Source organism: Oxyura jamaicensis, chromosome 3 (assembly GCF_011077185.1).
Source record: "Oxyura jamaicensis isolate SHBP4307 breed ruddy duck chromosome 3, BPBGC_Ojam_1.0, whole genome shotgun sequence".
In the NCBI taxonomy this organism is placed as follows: Eukaryota; Metazoa; Chordata; class Aves; order Anseriformes; family Anatidae; genus Oxyura; species Oxyura jamaicensis.
Window position 1 is genome coordinate 6401273 of NC_048895.1, and position 17105 is coordinate 6418377.

Sequence of the window (17105 nt, forward strand, 5' to 3'; positions counted from 1 at the left end):
TTTTTCTTCTTTTTTTTTTTTTTTCTACAGAATCACTTGTAGTCTCCTCCTCTTCCAGTTTGGGAAAAAGTGGACATCAAATTAAATTAGTTGAAGTCAAAGTAGTTAGCAGAACTGTGAAACTCTTCACCAAAGGATAATAGGGATGATAAAAGCTTGTGTTGAGCCCATGGGCTCTGGCAAGAACATGGGAGAGGAATCCAGGAAGGGTACAGTGTTCACTGAAATTTCCTTTGGCTCAGTAAAGGTCTGAGCTGAGAGTACTCAGAGGCCAGGAGAGTATTGGGAAAAATATTACGTGCAGTTAGCTCTTGTGTTTGGTTTCCCATTGCATGCACTTCTAGTGATGTTTAAACACAAAGCGTTAAGCTATATGGACTTCTGATCTTATCCAGTATGGCCTTTCTTATCACACATCTCTGGAAAAAGCCTGCACTGTAAACTGAAAACTCATTAGTACATTGGAGGGGGTTGGTGTGCTTCAAAGACTGCCGGAGGAAGTTCTGGGCCTTCTAGATTGAAGGATCTACATTTGTATTTTTCCTGATAATGAACTGATATTTGCAGACTTTAGCAATTGCTTTAGCTTTAGCAACTGCTGTCACTGTCTTACGTGGGACATTTGCAAGTACAGCACTAGATAGGTTGAATTCTTTCTGCTTATTTTACTTATTCCCTGGGAGAATCTCCCTTGTGAAGTTATGGTCATAGATAGGAAATAAAATAACATTTTATTAATTTTAAAGATATCCTATAATCAAGTGTTTTACATGGCTAATATTGCAAACAAATATATCATTTTCTTAAAATAATAGGAGAGTTGTTTAACTTGGTGTATTTTTGTGAAAATTTGACTTTAGTTTTGAAAACAGTTTTTACCTCAGACCTTTAATTTATACCTGCTTAATTAATTATTTTTCTCTTGCTTGCACCTTGATTCTTTTTTCTTGTGTTTCTATATATTTTTGTTCATATTACAAAAATTACTGCTCTATGTGCATGTGCACAAAGTCTGTGGTTGCATGCACAAACATGACATCTACTATCCTTGCTACTTTCTATCTATATCAAACATAAAGGTCTTTCTGTAGCATCCTACTAGATCTGCGTGGTAATTTTGCTGTTACAACCTCAGTTTATACAAACACATATATATTTATACACACCTAAATTTCATTTTTTGGTTGTAAAGCTAGGCATAGAGTCAGTACCCATTAATTGTGTATTTACAAAGTGGAATTATGTCTCCCCTTTAGTTAATCAGCACTGGCTAGAAGCTGATAGTCAATTTGCCTATCCAAAACATGCAGCATAGAATTAATTGTATCTAACTTTGTACATCTATACTGTAAACACCTACATCTGGTCTAGTGGTTTAAACTCTCTTCACAACTAATGGAAGTAGGTGGGCACTTGTCAAGCACTATTCATCTGATAAATATATATTTAAAATAGTTTGTCAGGTGATTTGAATCATGTTCCAGAAGAGCTTGTTTCTATCAGTTAAAAATGGAACGCAGAATGCTAGTCTGGAGATGTTGCAAGTTAGGCAAGATGAACCTTATAATTTCTGCTTCACTTGGTTGCTACTCACTTGACAATATCAAAGTGATTCTCAACTAGGCCAGGGAATTATATAGCTACGTTTGAAAGATAACTTAGCATCCAGTGTTTTTGGAATCCACATGGGGGGATTTTGAAAATTGGTCCCGAAGCGCTTGCCATTTCTTTGCTGCCTGATTCTTCTTTGCAACATCTGTTCCTTTTCAAACTATTTCATTCTTTGCTTTGTATAGGTTTTTAAGCTTCTATCATCACCTGGAAGCAGGAATTCAGAGGATAGCATGTCAGCGTTCAGCTTCTTTAGACCTCTTTAAACACTAGGCACAGTAGGAATAGATTTTAAAGTGCTCAATGTAGAATTTTCTGAGGGATAAATTTGATTTTCTTTTCTATCCTTTATGAATATGGCAAATTGGATTTCTCTCAGCAGCATTTCATAGATCTTGTGGTCTGCATTTAATGGATGCTCAGATTCCATGTGTTAGAATGCTTAAAATATTGGTAAATACATTATTTGGTCAGTACAAGAAATCTGTTTTTCCTTTGCTGTCTGAACTTTAAAATCTATCTGTGGGATTGCTAGGAGCCTGTGCTGCCTGGAATATTGCGCAGATGAAGTTCAAATGTCATCATCTTCTAGTGAGGGGAGTGTGGCAATAGTAAGTTCATTCCCTTGAAGTAAAGTGGTTACAAATATCTGAATCTGGTCATATTTTTGTGTTTGGCTGAGTTTTATTGTAGTATGAGTACGTCTTTACGATTTCCATTTCCCATTCCCCCCCCCCCCCCCACACACACACATTTGGGTATGTAAGAGTGCATAGTAGTGGGTTCTGTTGTTCTCTACCTACTATGCATTTTCAAAAACATACATGCTGCGTATCTTTATCTTCCTGTTGTGCTTGTTTTCTGTGCACAGATGCAGTGACCATGTGTTTTGGATGTCTATTAAAAAGTGAAAATCTGTGCTACTGGGGCATAGATTCAATTTTGTAGACATAAGTGGTCTTGTTGAGCAATAATATAGAAGTTGCTGAGATTTGCAGAGCTGTTTTAGCAGGCATGTTTTTGCAACATCAGGACCTTTTACAGCATCTTAGGTTTGAAGGTTTCTCTTATAACTAACTGCATGGGAAGGAAGAATAGCTTGATTCTTTATTTAAAAATAATAAAATACAGTTATGAAATTGTAAATAATGAAAGTGGATGAAAAGGGAAGTATTTCTAAGGGCAGAAGAAAGACTTTTTAAAAATGACCTAGGTGTGATAGTTTCTTCAGCCTTTTTAAAATTTGTTCAACTGTATGTTAAATGAGATGAAAAAATAACTATTTGATTTTTATATTGAGATGACATCAGGTTCCTTTAACTAAAAAAAAAGGGAAGAAAAAAAGAAGAAAAAGTGGGTACTTTCCATTGACTCTTCCTAAAGAGAGCAATACTATTTTGCTTGCAATGTAAGCAAGAAAGAGTGGGGATTTGAATTAAAACCTAAAAGAAATATGATTTCCCTAGAAATGTTTGGAGGAATTTACTTAATTGCAACCAGAAGTTTGACCTGGAAGTGTAAAGTTTTGACCTTTTTGCTGTCTGGTTTCCTAAATGTGTTGTTTTGCTCTCTTTAAACTGTGAGAAAATCTGTTTTACACATCTTTAACCCTTGCACTCCCTAAAAGTCTGAGTCCCCAAACAATAACCATCAGTCCAACAAAAACAGAAATGGACACTGCATCTTAAGGAAAAAAAATCATTACAGATACATGTTGAACTTTGTCCTTTGTAGTTTCATTATAGCTGGAAGTAGTTGTGGGTGTAATTTGATGGTTAAATATGAACATGAGCTTCTCTTCAACTCTCCTTATTACCATATTACACAATAATACTCTCCTTTATATCCTTTTGTTCTTAAGTTTCATTATCATATGACAAAGAGAGAAAATACAGTTTCTTAAATTGCAAACATTCTTGTGGGTTTATTTGTATTTGGAAAACTTTTAGAAGGCTTCTCAGAAATCCATCCAGGTAGAGATAGAAGTCCAATTCCTGGAGAAAAGTCATGCGTACTCTTCTTATGTAAATAATTCAGTGAGAGCAGTCGTGTATTTGATTCTATAGGTTTAGCCATCATCAGTCAAGGTGCTAGATAAATTGTTTATTATAGGCAATGAATTATTTCCATTGACTACAAAGGCACAAGTGACAGAACATAAACAAAACTATACTGGCCAAGCTTTGCAGGGCCTAGGCCTTAATTTATTAAAAAAACATATGGAAGTAAATTAAAATTTAGTAGTGCAGCAATTAGTAATTATTCTTAATTGAGAAGGGAAAAAAATTGAGTGTAATCTTGAATATGCATTGTGGTCGTTGTAAGAGGATATGAGATACTCTGATGCACAGTAAAGAATGGTTATCCAGGGAGAAACATTCTACATTGCAATATTTTGTATATGTATCTGTGGAAAACAAAGTTGTTGAAGTGACAAAGCTTGCTTTAGAGACAAAATAGAAGGCAACAGTCCTCTATTTGTTTGTAGAGCATCTTTCTGATACTCTTTTAATTAAAATATTTGGTTTTCTTTTGTGTGTGGGTATGCGTCACAGCGTATGGGCAATGCTTGTCTGTTCTTTTTTGTTGTATTTCCATGGCACCTGATAGGCTCGTTTTCTTTGGTCATTTTGCATTTGCTATATTGAATGCTGAGAAAGAGGATGTCCTATGCACTTTTGGGCACATAGTATCTGGTGTGCTGATGCCAGTGACTACAAGAGACTGAGCTCTGCAATTCAGGTGGTCCCTTATAATGTTGTTCAGACAACTCTGTGAAATGTATGCTGGTTCAAATTCACAGGTATTTCTTCCAACTCACTTGCTTTTGCAGTGTCCTTGAGATGATAGGGCGGAAGAAGAGAGGGGTCATGACCATCAACATCTACCTCTTAGATCCACTGGGCTGTCCTAATAGGAGTCTGGAGAGAAATAATAATAAAAGACAATGTTGATTGCTGCCGTGTATCAGGATCAGCTTTGTAGAAACCACCTTTCCACATTTGGTGCCATCTTTTTTAAGTTCTGCAGAAGATACCTGCTACTGGCTTTTCTTTCCCCTCATGCCCGCCCACCATGCCTCCAGAGGCAGACTCTGGCTTTTTTTCACCAGACCCATAGGTTTTGTAGCAGTGTGATACAACATACATTTCTCCACATGTTCAAAACCTGTTCCTGACATTTTTAGTGACCCTTGCCTGAAGACCTTGTTATTGGTAGAAGATGAAAGTCTTTGTCAGCTGTGGGAGCTATAGGGTTAAAACGTTTTCCTTTTGGGGAAGAAGTTTTTGCAGAAGTTATTTCCTATTACCGGGGGAGGAAAGGAGAAAGAGCCTGGAGATTTGTGAAAAGTTTGCTTGCCTTTATTTTGAGAGTCTTTTAACATCATAGCATTGGCACCTACAATAATGTTGTTCTAATGAACAATAAGGGGAACCGGTCATGTTTGTTAAATTCTGAAAGGCTCATATTCACACTTTAGGTTAGTTTTTTTTTTTTTTCCTAGACACGATTTTGTTTCGTAGAGATTCCTGGCATTCAGAAATCTCTAAGCCCCCCTTTCAAGTACTACATAGCATCAAAAATTTTCGTGAAGCTCATGGGTATCTTCAATGACAGAGACAGGCTGAAATAACATATTTTTAAAAAGTGACTCATGCTTTAAAGGCCACCCTGTGCATTGTAAGTCACCCTGTAAGTCACTCTTGTCACCATCAGCAAGGCTGGTTCATTATAGCTAGAAGCTACCTTCTACAGGCAGGCTTACTTTTATCACTGCTAGGAATTCAGTGGTGTAAGTATGTGACACTGCTTGATTCGGATACAGCTGTGTCTGACTAGTCTGGGGAAGATGCTCAGCATGATGCTGAATATATGGTATGTGCAAGTGCGTCATCAGACAGTTTTTGACTAAGCTGCTCCTTCATGGCAATACAGCTGCTTTGAAAAGATCTGAGGTTCTCCTCTGCTGCTGACTTGTGTCACAGCATTTACTGGAGGGCTTGCTTTTCAATTCTCCTTGTCTTTTGGCTGGCACTGACAGATGCCTTACTCCTCCTCAGTTGTCAGGCTTGTTCCACTGCTTAAGGAGCTCCAGGCACACAGATTCCCCTGGAATACTGTTTATATGCTCAGAACATGGAGGATTCATAAGCAGCTTTTGGTTCATGTGTTGAAGGCTGTCATGTGCAATAAATAATATGGTCATTAAGTTTGAGATCAGCAAAAGGGTGAAATCAAATCTTGTCTCCTATTAGAAAACAATTGTCTGTGGTAATGGTACACTGGCCTTCAAATGTATGGCTCTGCTTTATCTGCTTGAATGCATTAGCAGGTGGTGCTAGCTATTATTGTTGTTATATTATGAATGGGTTGTGAGAAAGCTGCTCTCCAGGATTGGATCAGTCTGCCTTTCCACCTCAAGTTTTAGTGAGGGGAAGGTGTGTTTTTCTTCGGAGCTGGCATGTTCTGAGGGTCTCCATCAGATACATTTCTCACCTTGCAGCCAGATGGTCTGACACTTCTTTTCAGGTCTTCTCTCCAGAATACCCATGACAAGCAGGCCAAAAAACGCCTTATACTGGATCCAGTTTGCTCAGTGTAGCTCTGATGTTAGAGTGAATTCCTCTCCTTCCCCGCTAGAGGAGAGCCTTACAACCCTGCTCTTGGTTTCATCAGTCCAGTTTTGCTGCTAATGGCTCGTGGACTGAAGGCTTTAGATACTGTGCCATGTCCAACTGTCTATGCTCCAATAGCAAAAAGGATTCTGCTAGGCATATCTCTTCCTGTCACGATCAGATTAATTGGAAGCTTTCTTTACTCCATTCAGCAGGGGCCCTGTTTCCTCATAGGAGCCAAATCTTGCTCCCAAATCCTTGATGAGATCGATATTCTACCTATATGTGTTAACAAATAGCCTGTTTTCAGAATATTTAGAAGAATAGTGCTAATACTGACAAAATTGTGAAAGGGAAAATAAGGAGAAAAAAAATAATCAGTTTTTGCCTGTACTTGGTTAAAACTGGCTGTAAGTCACCCTGGAAAATACAGAAGAAAACTACATCATTGAATTTATTTGCAGATATGAGTTACCAAGATCAGACTCTGAATATTTGCATTGCAAGGGAGCAATTGGTAGAACCATAAGGGAGGAGTGCTTTGTTTTTTTGTGCATGGAGAATAGTGCCTGCAGTGCTGCACTGATGCTTCTTAGCTTACCCTAGCTCTTCCTGACATGCACGTGTGCGCACACACATATATAGAGTCAGTACTGTACCCAGGCTTTTCTTTTAGGCCACATTTATTCTATATAAATCTGAAGGCCAAAATGTATTTTTTCTTAAACTGAAGGGAGAATGTATGGAAAGACGGGCTGACATCCTCACTGTATAAGTTGGTCTGAGCCTATTGGTTATCTGCTGTATAAACATTTGCATCAGATGAAGATCAGTTATGCTTGTTATTGTTACATATGAAGCTGATACGTTGCGTGTGTGCGATCTGAGATGGTGCCCTGGAAATCCCGTACCTATTCAGAACACCAGAAAAGGCTCAGGTGGCTTCTTGTTCCCTGCCATTCTGCTGTTCTGCTGCCCCTACCTTACCCTAGATTTAGGCTTAAATTTACATGCAACATTTGGTTTTGAATCTCACCTAAATTAGAAATAGTGACCTGGAGCAGATGGTGTGAAAAATTGGATTTCTTCTGGGAGAGAAAACATGCAGAATCAACACTAGGTTTAGAATAAATGTGTTTTTTTTTTTTTTTTTTTTTCCTAAGTTTACAAACAATCAGGAATTTGGATTTGGTGGTGAATAATTTTAAGAGGAGAAATACGACCGCTAAAAAGCGGTGTAATAATATGTCTGTAGAGCACTTTGAAGATGAAAAGCTCTATATACTGTAAACATTATTATTCGATCAGCTTAATTTGCATGAAATAGTTAATCTAGCATAAGCAAAATGTATTTTTTTAAATGTACAGTATTTCAGAAAGTCTAATGCACCTATATATTAACTTACAAGTTCTAAACAAAGAAATTCATCTTTTTTACATACGTTACAAGGATCTGTGATCTTACTTTATGAACAGAGGCAGTCCTAGACAGGGATAACCTGTTAGAAACATGAAATGCCTATGCTAGGAGAAAAAAACACTTTTCTTGTTATTTGTGTTTAAAGCTGGTGTAAAACCCCTGTGCAATGAGAAATTGGTGCCTCGGATATGGAAGCTTTTGGGGGGGGCAACATCCTCCTCAGACCCGAGCCGTGGCTTTAGCAAAGACTTGCCCCAAGTTGGTGGTGGAGCCGTGCAGGTGCCCGATTCCGCTGGGAGGTGAACACCTGCCAGGCTCCTCCAGATAACTCAGTGGCTCAGAGGCATTTTCCCAGGCTCCAGATGAGCGGGTTCGAATAGCCGTGGGAGAGGGCTTCCCGCTGCTGGACGCTGTACCACAGCTGCCTCTTGGCAGCCCACTGGAAGCTCAAGGCAGCTTGGCTCTAACTCCTTCGGCAAACAAGTGGTGCTGGATAGTTTTACAGCACAGAGTCAGTGTCTGATACTTCCTCTCTGTGTCTTGGGACTATGAGATATAACAGGCAGTGCAAATTGCCATTCCCCTAAAAGGCAGCACTCACTGGTGCATGTTACAGCTGAGAGTGAGCTGTGGCTTTTCTAGAATTACTTTTATTCAGTCACATCTGGGGGCTCCAGAGTTTTGGTTTGGTTTAGCTTGTTTGTTTGTTTTTTTTTTTGGAACTGGGATCTGATGTTTTAGGTGAAGTTTAGAAGGAAAAAAACTTGAGACCACTAACAGAATTTATATTTCTGCTTCTCTGTTGGTAATCTACAAAATGGAGCTGTGTCTGCGTTGTATGATGAAGAGGAACCTGAAGGTTAGGCTGAGTAGATTTTCTGATCCCAAGATCTGTGAAATTTCTCTCTTACTGGCTGCAAAAGTCTTTTGTAGCTTGAAGGTAAACCTTCTACAGTGTGCTTAAAAGGAGTTAATGCTGGATTATTTGCTACATCTCACTTGGTCCCTCCTTGCAGACAGCATGACGAGCAGCTTTTGGTGCTTGCAGAGTATATACACTGGCTTTCTTTCCTGGAGCATAATTCACAGCTTGCCCTAAATCAACATCAGCATATGCTAGTATATAAACAGTGTTGATGGTGGACAAGTCTGAATCTGAGAGCAGATTGAGACTCATGCTGAGTAACTGTGCAGAAAGTTTAAAACAAAACAACACCTGCAAGGTGCAAGAGGTTGTGAGATAAGGTGCCCTTGTGGGGCTTACTTTTTAGCTGCTTCTTCCTTGAAGCAGAGTGGTTAATTGGATAATATATTTCTCTTGCAGGAAGCAGAAAGATGATATCACAGTTTTTATAGTTCTGCAATAATCCTGACAATTTTAATACTGGGAAGTTTACGAACTCGAGCTGACTTTATGGGTTGGATTAGATGTCACATACAAGAGGGCTTCAAAACATTTGATAAGCGTAGCTGTGGGATAGTTTCAAAATACAGGTATTTTGAATGCAATGCATCTTAAACTTTTTTTTCTACTGCTCGCAATAAGTAACGGCAAATCATCTCTTTTGGCTTTTTCAGCAATGTCAAGCAGCAAATAGTCATGGAAACACAAATTCTTCTCTAGTGTTAGTTCCTCCAGGCAGAGCATATTAGCTCAGGTGCCAGGTCCCCATGAGGGCTCTATAATACTATCAGACCTGAGCTGACACTGCAAAAATAGTGTGAAGCTCTCTGCATCTCTTATGTATATAATTTGATAGATTTGAGGTAGGTGTCCACTCCAGGGAACAGTAACTGGCTGAATCAAGGGCCTCGAAGAATTTGAAACTTACGCCATTAGTCAATCAAGTATGATTGAATGCATAACCTCTCAGAGAATACCAGGATAGCAAGACAAATAAACAGATCTATGTGTCACCTGATTCTTAAAAGAATTTCATGAATGAAGTATTGTGCTCTTCGCTGTGTAAAAGCAAAAGATTCACACTTCTTTCATTTCTATTCCTTCTTGAGAAAAATAAAATTTCTCAGATACATTATTCCTGGTTTTAGAAATTTATTTGGAGAGTTGTACTTCTGTGAATGTTACTTTTTTTGGCATTATAGAGATCACAGTGGAAATGCAATCATCACACTGGTAACTTATTTACGTGAAGGGCAGATTCCTTGATTTGGCTAATCCTACCAACAATGTTAAAGAATTATGGATGCCAAACTGGAAATTGCTAAAAGTAATTTTCTTTAATTGTGTTCATAAATATACAGTTAATAAAGGTGGTGGATTACATCCAATTTTTTCTCTAGCACTCATCATTTTCAAAGGATGGCTTAACTTGTTGAATCTTGACTTGATCTTTAAAGGGAAGTCAAATTTTCAGTATCTTCCTGAGGGGAAGGAAAAAAGATGGCTGATAAATTTCAAAGCGATTAATTATGATCAATACCTATAGTTCTTAACAAGGGGTGATGCTGAGCAGCACTTCATGGTGAGCTCTGGGAGATCTGGAGTACAAGTAGGAGAGCTACAGACTGCAGGAGAGGACATGCATTTTTTGTTTTTTATTTAGGAATGTGATGTGCTTTAGCACTCACTCCAGGGACTGGGACAGGAGCATCCTGTTAAATCTTTGGAGAGAAGAACAGTAGTAGCATTGGATTTTTGAACTCAAGTGGTAATTGCACGTAGGGTAGCTGACTGTCTTGGAAAGAGCACTATTATAAGTAGTGTAGAACCCATCAGAGTCAGGGGAAATGTCATTAATTGCCTTTTGCAATTCATTTTACTGAGGTGGAAGGAGAGGCTGTAGAGGAGACAGAGGAGGAGGAGTCACAGGTTCTAACTTCTTTCAGTTTCAGTGGGAGTTAAGTTGCTAAACACCTTTATGAATCAAGTCCTGATTTACCCAAGGTAATTTGGGAATTAAAGTAGAACAAAAGTAAAAGCTGATTTCCTTAGCTCTAGTCTTGGAGTCTCTTTGCTGTAATACAATCCTTTCTGTCCTTTTCTTATGCTCCTGGTGCACGAGGATTTCTGTCATTCTCAGGAATGGAAAGTGAAGAAACCTCTGTGTACATTACAGGTATTGCTGAGGCAGCTGGGTTAGCTCTGTGTGCTTGTAGATACTGAGGAGTCTAAATGTATGCATTTCTCACTTAATTCAATGCAAGTGGAGGTCATTAGACCTTTTGTAGATTTTTATAGTCAGCATTTTTTGTATCAGCTTTGAGCATGTTGTCTTTCTCCAGAAAGTAGTTAAATGCAGTTAAATAAAGGGTTACCCGTAGTTTTCGTGTAGAATATGAATGAAAACAGCAGTAACTAGGAGTCTAGCCTTGTGGACTAATGACTGTGAGAGTAGCTTATTAAGTGGAGAGCAATTGTGATCAATTAATTGACTTAACTATGTTTCTGTGGTTGTGTACCAGAACTTGAAGTTTAGTAGGTTGTTTAGATATTTTTTTTCTCCTGTTCCAGGTACTAATTTCTTGAGATTTCAATATGAGCAATTTCTTTTTAAAATATTTCTTTAAAGTTATGTTTTCTTGAGCTGCAGCATCTTTCTCTCAACCAATCTTTGTAGATGTGCAACGCTTTAAGACCAAAATGCCTGATACACCTTTACACTTATCATCTCTTTGTTTTATGTTGCAGCCAACAGTTTTCACATTACTGCCTATTTTATGAAGAGATGGGTTAATCTCCGTTGTGCTGTAGGGGAACGTTATCGTGGTAAGAAATAATTTTCTAATAATATTAGAATTTTGTTCAAAATGGAGGAAAAAAAAAAAAGGATGCAAACTAATAGTTGTTAAATTTTGGTCTGCTTAATCAAGATCTGTTTGAGAGCTTTTTTTTTTTTTTTTTCTTGAGTGGATGTTTGCTGAAAAATGAGAAGTGTTTCTTACCATATGATGGATTTTTTAACTTAATTTTAAATTTTTGTATACCTTGCCCCCAGGGTAATCAGCTAAACCACACCAAATTCTGTAAGTTGATGAGACTCAGCATTTTACTGAGTCTCTGCAGGGTGAATCAACCAGAGGTTGCAGTATGAATCACTTCATTATTGCTTGAGTGTCTTGTGACATCAACTGTGTAGTACAAGTGTATGCAAGAAAAAGCTTTCGTTCGGCTCAGTGCTATAAAACCTTAACGTAGGTGATGTCATTGCACCAGATCCTTTTTCATGTCTTCTCAAGCCAAGATGCTCTGTAAGGAAGTGATATCAATCCTGTCCTGCCAACAGCAATAAAGAGGAGCTGTAATGATCACTGCCCTTTGTGTTGAGCTTTTTGTATTAAATAAAATAAAAGTAAAATAAATTATTCAGGTTCCTTTAAAATATTGACTACTTGAATGGATATTTTAAGGTATTTCTTATTTTTATAGGAATCTATTGGATTCATCAGTGTTTAAAACTCTTCAAATACCAACTGTTTTTAATCCATTGCAGTGTTGATTTTAAATGTTTCATCAAACTTGTTCCCCCTGTCTCCTGGAACAATAGATTGTGCACTAGTGTCTCAGCATGGCGTTGTTTTCTGTATATTAAAATTCAGGCCTTTTTAAAGTGTCAATCAAACATCATTGTGCCTAAAGATACTTTCATTTTGTTAACCAGCAAGTGAGATTGTCATAAAATACGACAATAAAAGTTGCTAACTGGAATGAACTTGCTGTACTCATGCTGCTAAAAAAGAAAGGCTTTGATTCTGAAGTCAGAAGTTTCTTCTACACAAAGTTTCTAGCAAGAGAGGAGCTTCAGTCTGCTGGGTTTCACTGTCAGTAATTACCAGAATAATACATAGCCTCACAAAATAATTTGATACCAATGTCTCTTTTCTGTAAGATACATCTATAGTTTCACAAACAAAAAATGGACATTGGGCCTAACAGAAAAAGAATCTTGCAATGTAAATGGTGTCTCAGTATCCAAAGTAAACTTTACAAAGTGATGATTATTGGAACCACACACAGCAAATTCAGTCCTTGCAATAGTTGTCCAGCTTTTCCTGTGTATCTCATTTGGAAGCGGTCTGTGTCAGTTTGAAAGCCATTGTACAAGAACTTTGGGGGTGTCTTTTCACATCTTGAGGATACAAGCAAAGAAACAGCAGCCTGCATACATTAGGCACAGCATGAATATTGCCTTGGAAACAGTTTTGCCTACAGAGCTGGTATTTCTGAAAGGCTCATACTCTTTATCCAGTTACAGTAGCTTAACAAGTAGTTTTGCCAACAAAGATGCATCTGAAGTCTCTGTGTACACTTTTGCAACCAAAGGCAAGTACAAGGTAATCAGTTTTAACACCCCCATCTTTCATAGTAATTACTCTAGCAAAGCCAGTGCTGGTAAGCACTTGGAATGGTTTGTCAGATACTGTTGGACACGTGCTGGTGGTGAAGGAGCACTGCCTTCTAGAGAGGCAGTTGCCCCCATGAATGACCCGCACTGGTGAATTATGTACATCCTGCGTATACTCAGCTCATCATGTGGAGATATTCTACCAGAATCTCTGAGGTCGACCTCCCGGGTATCCTTCTGCACGCTGTGTCTTCCTGTCCCAGAAAATAGCATGTTGTGACTTGTTTCTGAAGTACAGCAAACTTTAAAATCTAGTAATTGTCTTAAGAAAGAAAGGGAGGAAAAAATCAGGTGAAAATATGAAGGTGTTAATCTGGAAATTACCGGCTATGTCAAATAAAGTATCCAACTTTTCTCTTTGCATAGCATTTCTAGGGGCTGAATAAAGCTATGCTTGGTCTGTTCTAATCTGAGAACCCTTCCATTTTCAATCCGCAACTTGGGTGTGTTCACAACAAACCATGTGATCTTGAGTAAAATATGTAATTCAGTAACAGTTAACTGATTTATTTAGTGACTATAAAATCACTGTAGTCAGTGTTGGAAACACTTGGTCTTACGATGAGTTTTTAGATCAAGAACTGATTGAGTATGTTGTGCTGTATTACAAACACAATTTGTAACTTTTGCTATGAAAAGACTAATCACCAGAACAGCACAAAATAAATCATTGTGAAGTGGTTTTTCTCTTGGTTCTGTCTAGTATAGTTGTTCAGAAGTGTGGTTGGGCTAATTTGTAGCTGTGACTGTCGTCTTGGGAACTAAACTGACTTATTGATTTTATTTTTAATGATTAAAAAAGCAAAAAAATGAGTGATGTGACCTTGAAAAGAAGCAAGCAAGCAGTGGAGTGCAGGAAGTGAGTTAGTGCGCCATTTACACCGTCTTTTCTTTACAAAAATAAAATGCATACATGTCAGAATATCAGTTTAATTTTTACAATCTTCTTTTCAATTCTTTTTGCACAGAGCTACGTGTGTTTCCAGACAAATTTGTAGTTTGTGTCAGTAAACTTGAATTTAATCCAAGTGCTTGGACATGTGAAGAGGGTGCATTGGTATGTACAAAACTATTCTATATTTTTTCTGGTTTGTTTTACAGTGGTAAGATGAATGTTTATATATAGTTGTAATTATTTGCGTATTTGTGAACGTTATCTTGGAACCAAAATATCCCATTAACAACTGGTTCAGAGTATTCAAAAGGACATTCTGAAGTAACTGTCTGAAGCAGACAAGAATGGGGATTTCTGGAAGCTCAGCATTTGCTGAGTCGCATAAGGCACCTTGTTTTACGGATCTCTTTTTTCCTTTGTATTTTGTCCTTGTAATACTTTCCAAGATTATAATGGTCAGTTTCTAATGTCAGTGGCTTTCTTGTATGTTTTCTTAGCACTTGTTCTGCAAAACAACTCAAATGGATCAGTGCTAGCCCTGCTGGGAAAAAAAAATTCCCCAAGCATTTAGGGAGAAAAAGGCACTGGTGTGTAGTTAAATACCATAAACAATTCTGCTTAAATATTTCATCTTGAAGGCTTTATCAGGGTCAAAGGCTTATGAATTTTATGCTGCAGTTAACTGCTGATTGTCTCAGGAGTGTTCACATTGACCCAGGTGGCCTGCTATGTGGCAGGCAGTCTCTTCTGTGCTCACAATAAGTCAGCATTACGTGCTGAGCTCTATGTATGTTTTATTAGTTGCTGTTAGATATGTTAAAATATACTTGACATCTTAAAAAAATAAAATCTAAACATTGTACTTAGTATTTTTTTTCATATCAAGCAGATTTGTATTTGTTTTACTAAATGCATATTACCTTGATTCTTAAACTGGTAAATATCATTAGAAGATGAAGGATCAAGGAAGTGTTTTGCTCTTTCACAGAAAAAAAAAATAATAACTTTAGAAGGATTTTGCTGTTTTGGAAAGTTATTACTTTCTCAGTATCATCTTGAAAAACTATTTAGATACTTTAAGTAGAAAATCCTGTCTTAGCATTTTGAGTAAGAAATAATTATTTCTTTCTTGTTTAAGTAACTCTTACGAGATATCAAGTTCTCTTCTTTAGTATGTGTATTTTGTTTTGTTTTTCTTTCCATAAAATAACAGGTTAAAGGTTTTTTTTAGTTTACTTCATATGACTCTGTGTAGTAAGAAGGTAAATGAAAAATAAAACAATATGGACTTCAGCTTGACTATTTGAAAATTCCATCTGATCTATGGAAACTCCTAGTTGTTTAAAAAGGGATTTAAAACATTTTTGTGATTAAAAACAACAACAATGAAAGAACAAACAAAAATCTCTATGGGATCATATGCCAAACAATAATAAAGCCTTGGGAGTTTGCTTTACTTACAGATGCAAGAGGTGCACACGGAGCTGGCTGGCATGGTCTGTGTGGTGTGTTGGTAGGAGAGAATAAGATAAAGCTATCCGTAAGCCATTATCCCTGATCTGAAGAACTAACAAAAAGGGAACACACCCCCAGCAAATGTCTTTGAATCATTTTAACTCTTGTCATACTAACTTGAAGGACCCACTGCAGACTGTTTTGTTGACTCGATACTCCTACAGCATATGTTAATACCAGGTTTGTCCTAGACTACAGTTCAGTGCTTTGCCAAACTGGGAGGGTGTTTGGTTGCCACTGAGGGATAATTTCAGGTTTTTGTCACTCCAGAAGCAAAGATCTGCACTGTGTGTGTGCAATTTAGCCCTGAGTGTGCTTGAACTCCAAAGTAGACTGTAAAAGACCACCCAGAAGACCTTTCTGCTGATAGACTCCAGTGTATTCTGTCATGGGCTAAAAATGAGGCATATGTTTTGTTTTCCTCTGTATGTTGTTTGGGTTTGAATCATTTCATAATGTTGTATTTGAGTTCTTTAAAATGTTTAATCATCTTACACCCTTGGTTTGGGGGTCTATCTGTGTTTTATAAAAGCAGTGGACTCTGTGTTAATGGAGACTTTTCCACATTTCAGTGTTGCTTATTGTCATTGCGATTGACTTAGTCAAGGCATAACAATTTTTGTTTTTGTTTTACAACTACTTTTATGCAGTTTCATGGTTTGGATCTTTCCTGAGCTCTGTCAAGACAAGTCAGGCTCAATGCCTTCCTTTCCAATTACTTTGAACCAACTTTATGTCAGCCTGATACGTATTTCTCTCACTTATTGCAACTCTTTTTTCATCTATCTTCAGCACTTTGTCCTTTGCCTTTTCACTGTCTTTTAAGCTATTTTGTTTCTCCTGGAATAGAGAGTGATTAAATCAAGAGTGCTGGGAGTTGTAGCCAGAAATATATATATATATATATATATATATATATATTCTACATCTTGAGAAAGTTCATAATTAGATTGCTTTTGAGATACTTGCAAGCACAAGCCTTAGCATCGATTTCTGAGAAAAGCAATTTGAAGCCTTCTGTGATGCATCCTGTAAGACCAAGAAAAAGGTGGCTTAGGCAGTCTCTGTCAAATTAGCTAAAGCAGTTTAAATTAACTGAAGATTTGAGAGCACTTCTAAGGAGCACAGTTAAAATAAAGAAAATCTATTGATATTTAATTTCCTACTTTCTAAAATCTGTTTAGAAATGGGTGTTCCTCTGGTCATATCTAAGAAACAGGCTGCAGGCAGCAGTTATCATTTTGGAAGAAGGGAAATGTTGTTTAAAGCAACAGAGCAAGTTATTGAAAATACATAAGCAAATTGGAAGTCTTAAGGAAAAGATGGAAGAATAGCCGGGCTGATTAATGCTAACTATAAACATAAAGCCATTGTTTCCTGTTTTGCAAAACTATGTTTGTAATCTTGAATAGTTTTATCTTGAAAAAGAAGACAGCTTTGGGAACGTGGAAAAAGAGGAAACCCAAGGAAATAAAAGAGCTCTAGAGAGATTAGTCATCTGTGTAAAAATGACGACATTTTCATGATTATTATGTAGAGAGCTAAAATGGAAAATTGGAAGTAGGTTATCTGAAGAAACAGTGGAAATGGAAATGGGTGGAAGGCTTATTGGAGGCTTGTGAGCATTTGAAAATGGGCTAACAATGGAGTATTCATTGATAACCACATCAGCTTTATACTGG

At 37.4% G+C, this 17105-nt stretch overlaps 1 protein-coding gene across 14 annotated transcripts in view; it reads left to right on the forward strand.

The window, feature by feature from the left end:
* SLX4IP (SLX4 interacting protein) overlaps nucleotides 1-17105 on the forward strand; it is a 79700-nt gene that overhangs the window by 49884 nt on the left and 12711 nt on the right. For 11 of the 14 annotated variants that reach the window (XM_035320363.1, XM_035320362.1, XM_035320358.1 and 8 more), the window contains 3 exons: nucleotides 10674-10727; nucleotides 11300-11377; nucleotides 13982-14070. The exons of 1 other annotated variant lie outside the window; for it this stretch is intronic. In XM_035320363.1, the coding sequence (XP_035176254.1) occupies nucleotides 10674-10727; nucleotides 11300-11377; nucleotides 13982-14070 (221 nt within the window). Of the gene's footprint in view, nucleotides 1-9690; nucleotides 9879-10673; nucleotides 10728-11299; nucleotides 11378-13981; nucleotides 14071-17105 lie in introns of those variants that run through there. 2 more of the 14 variants (XM_035320370.1, XM_035320368.1) reach the window with 2 other exon arrangements.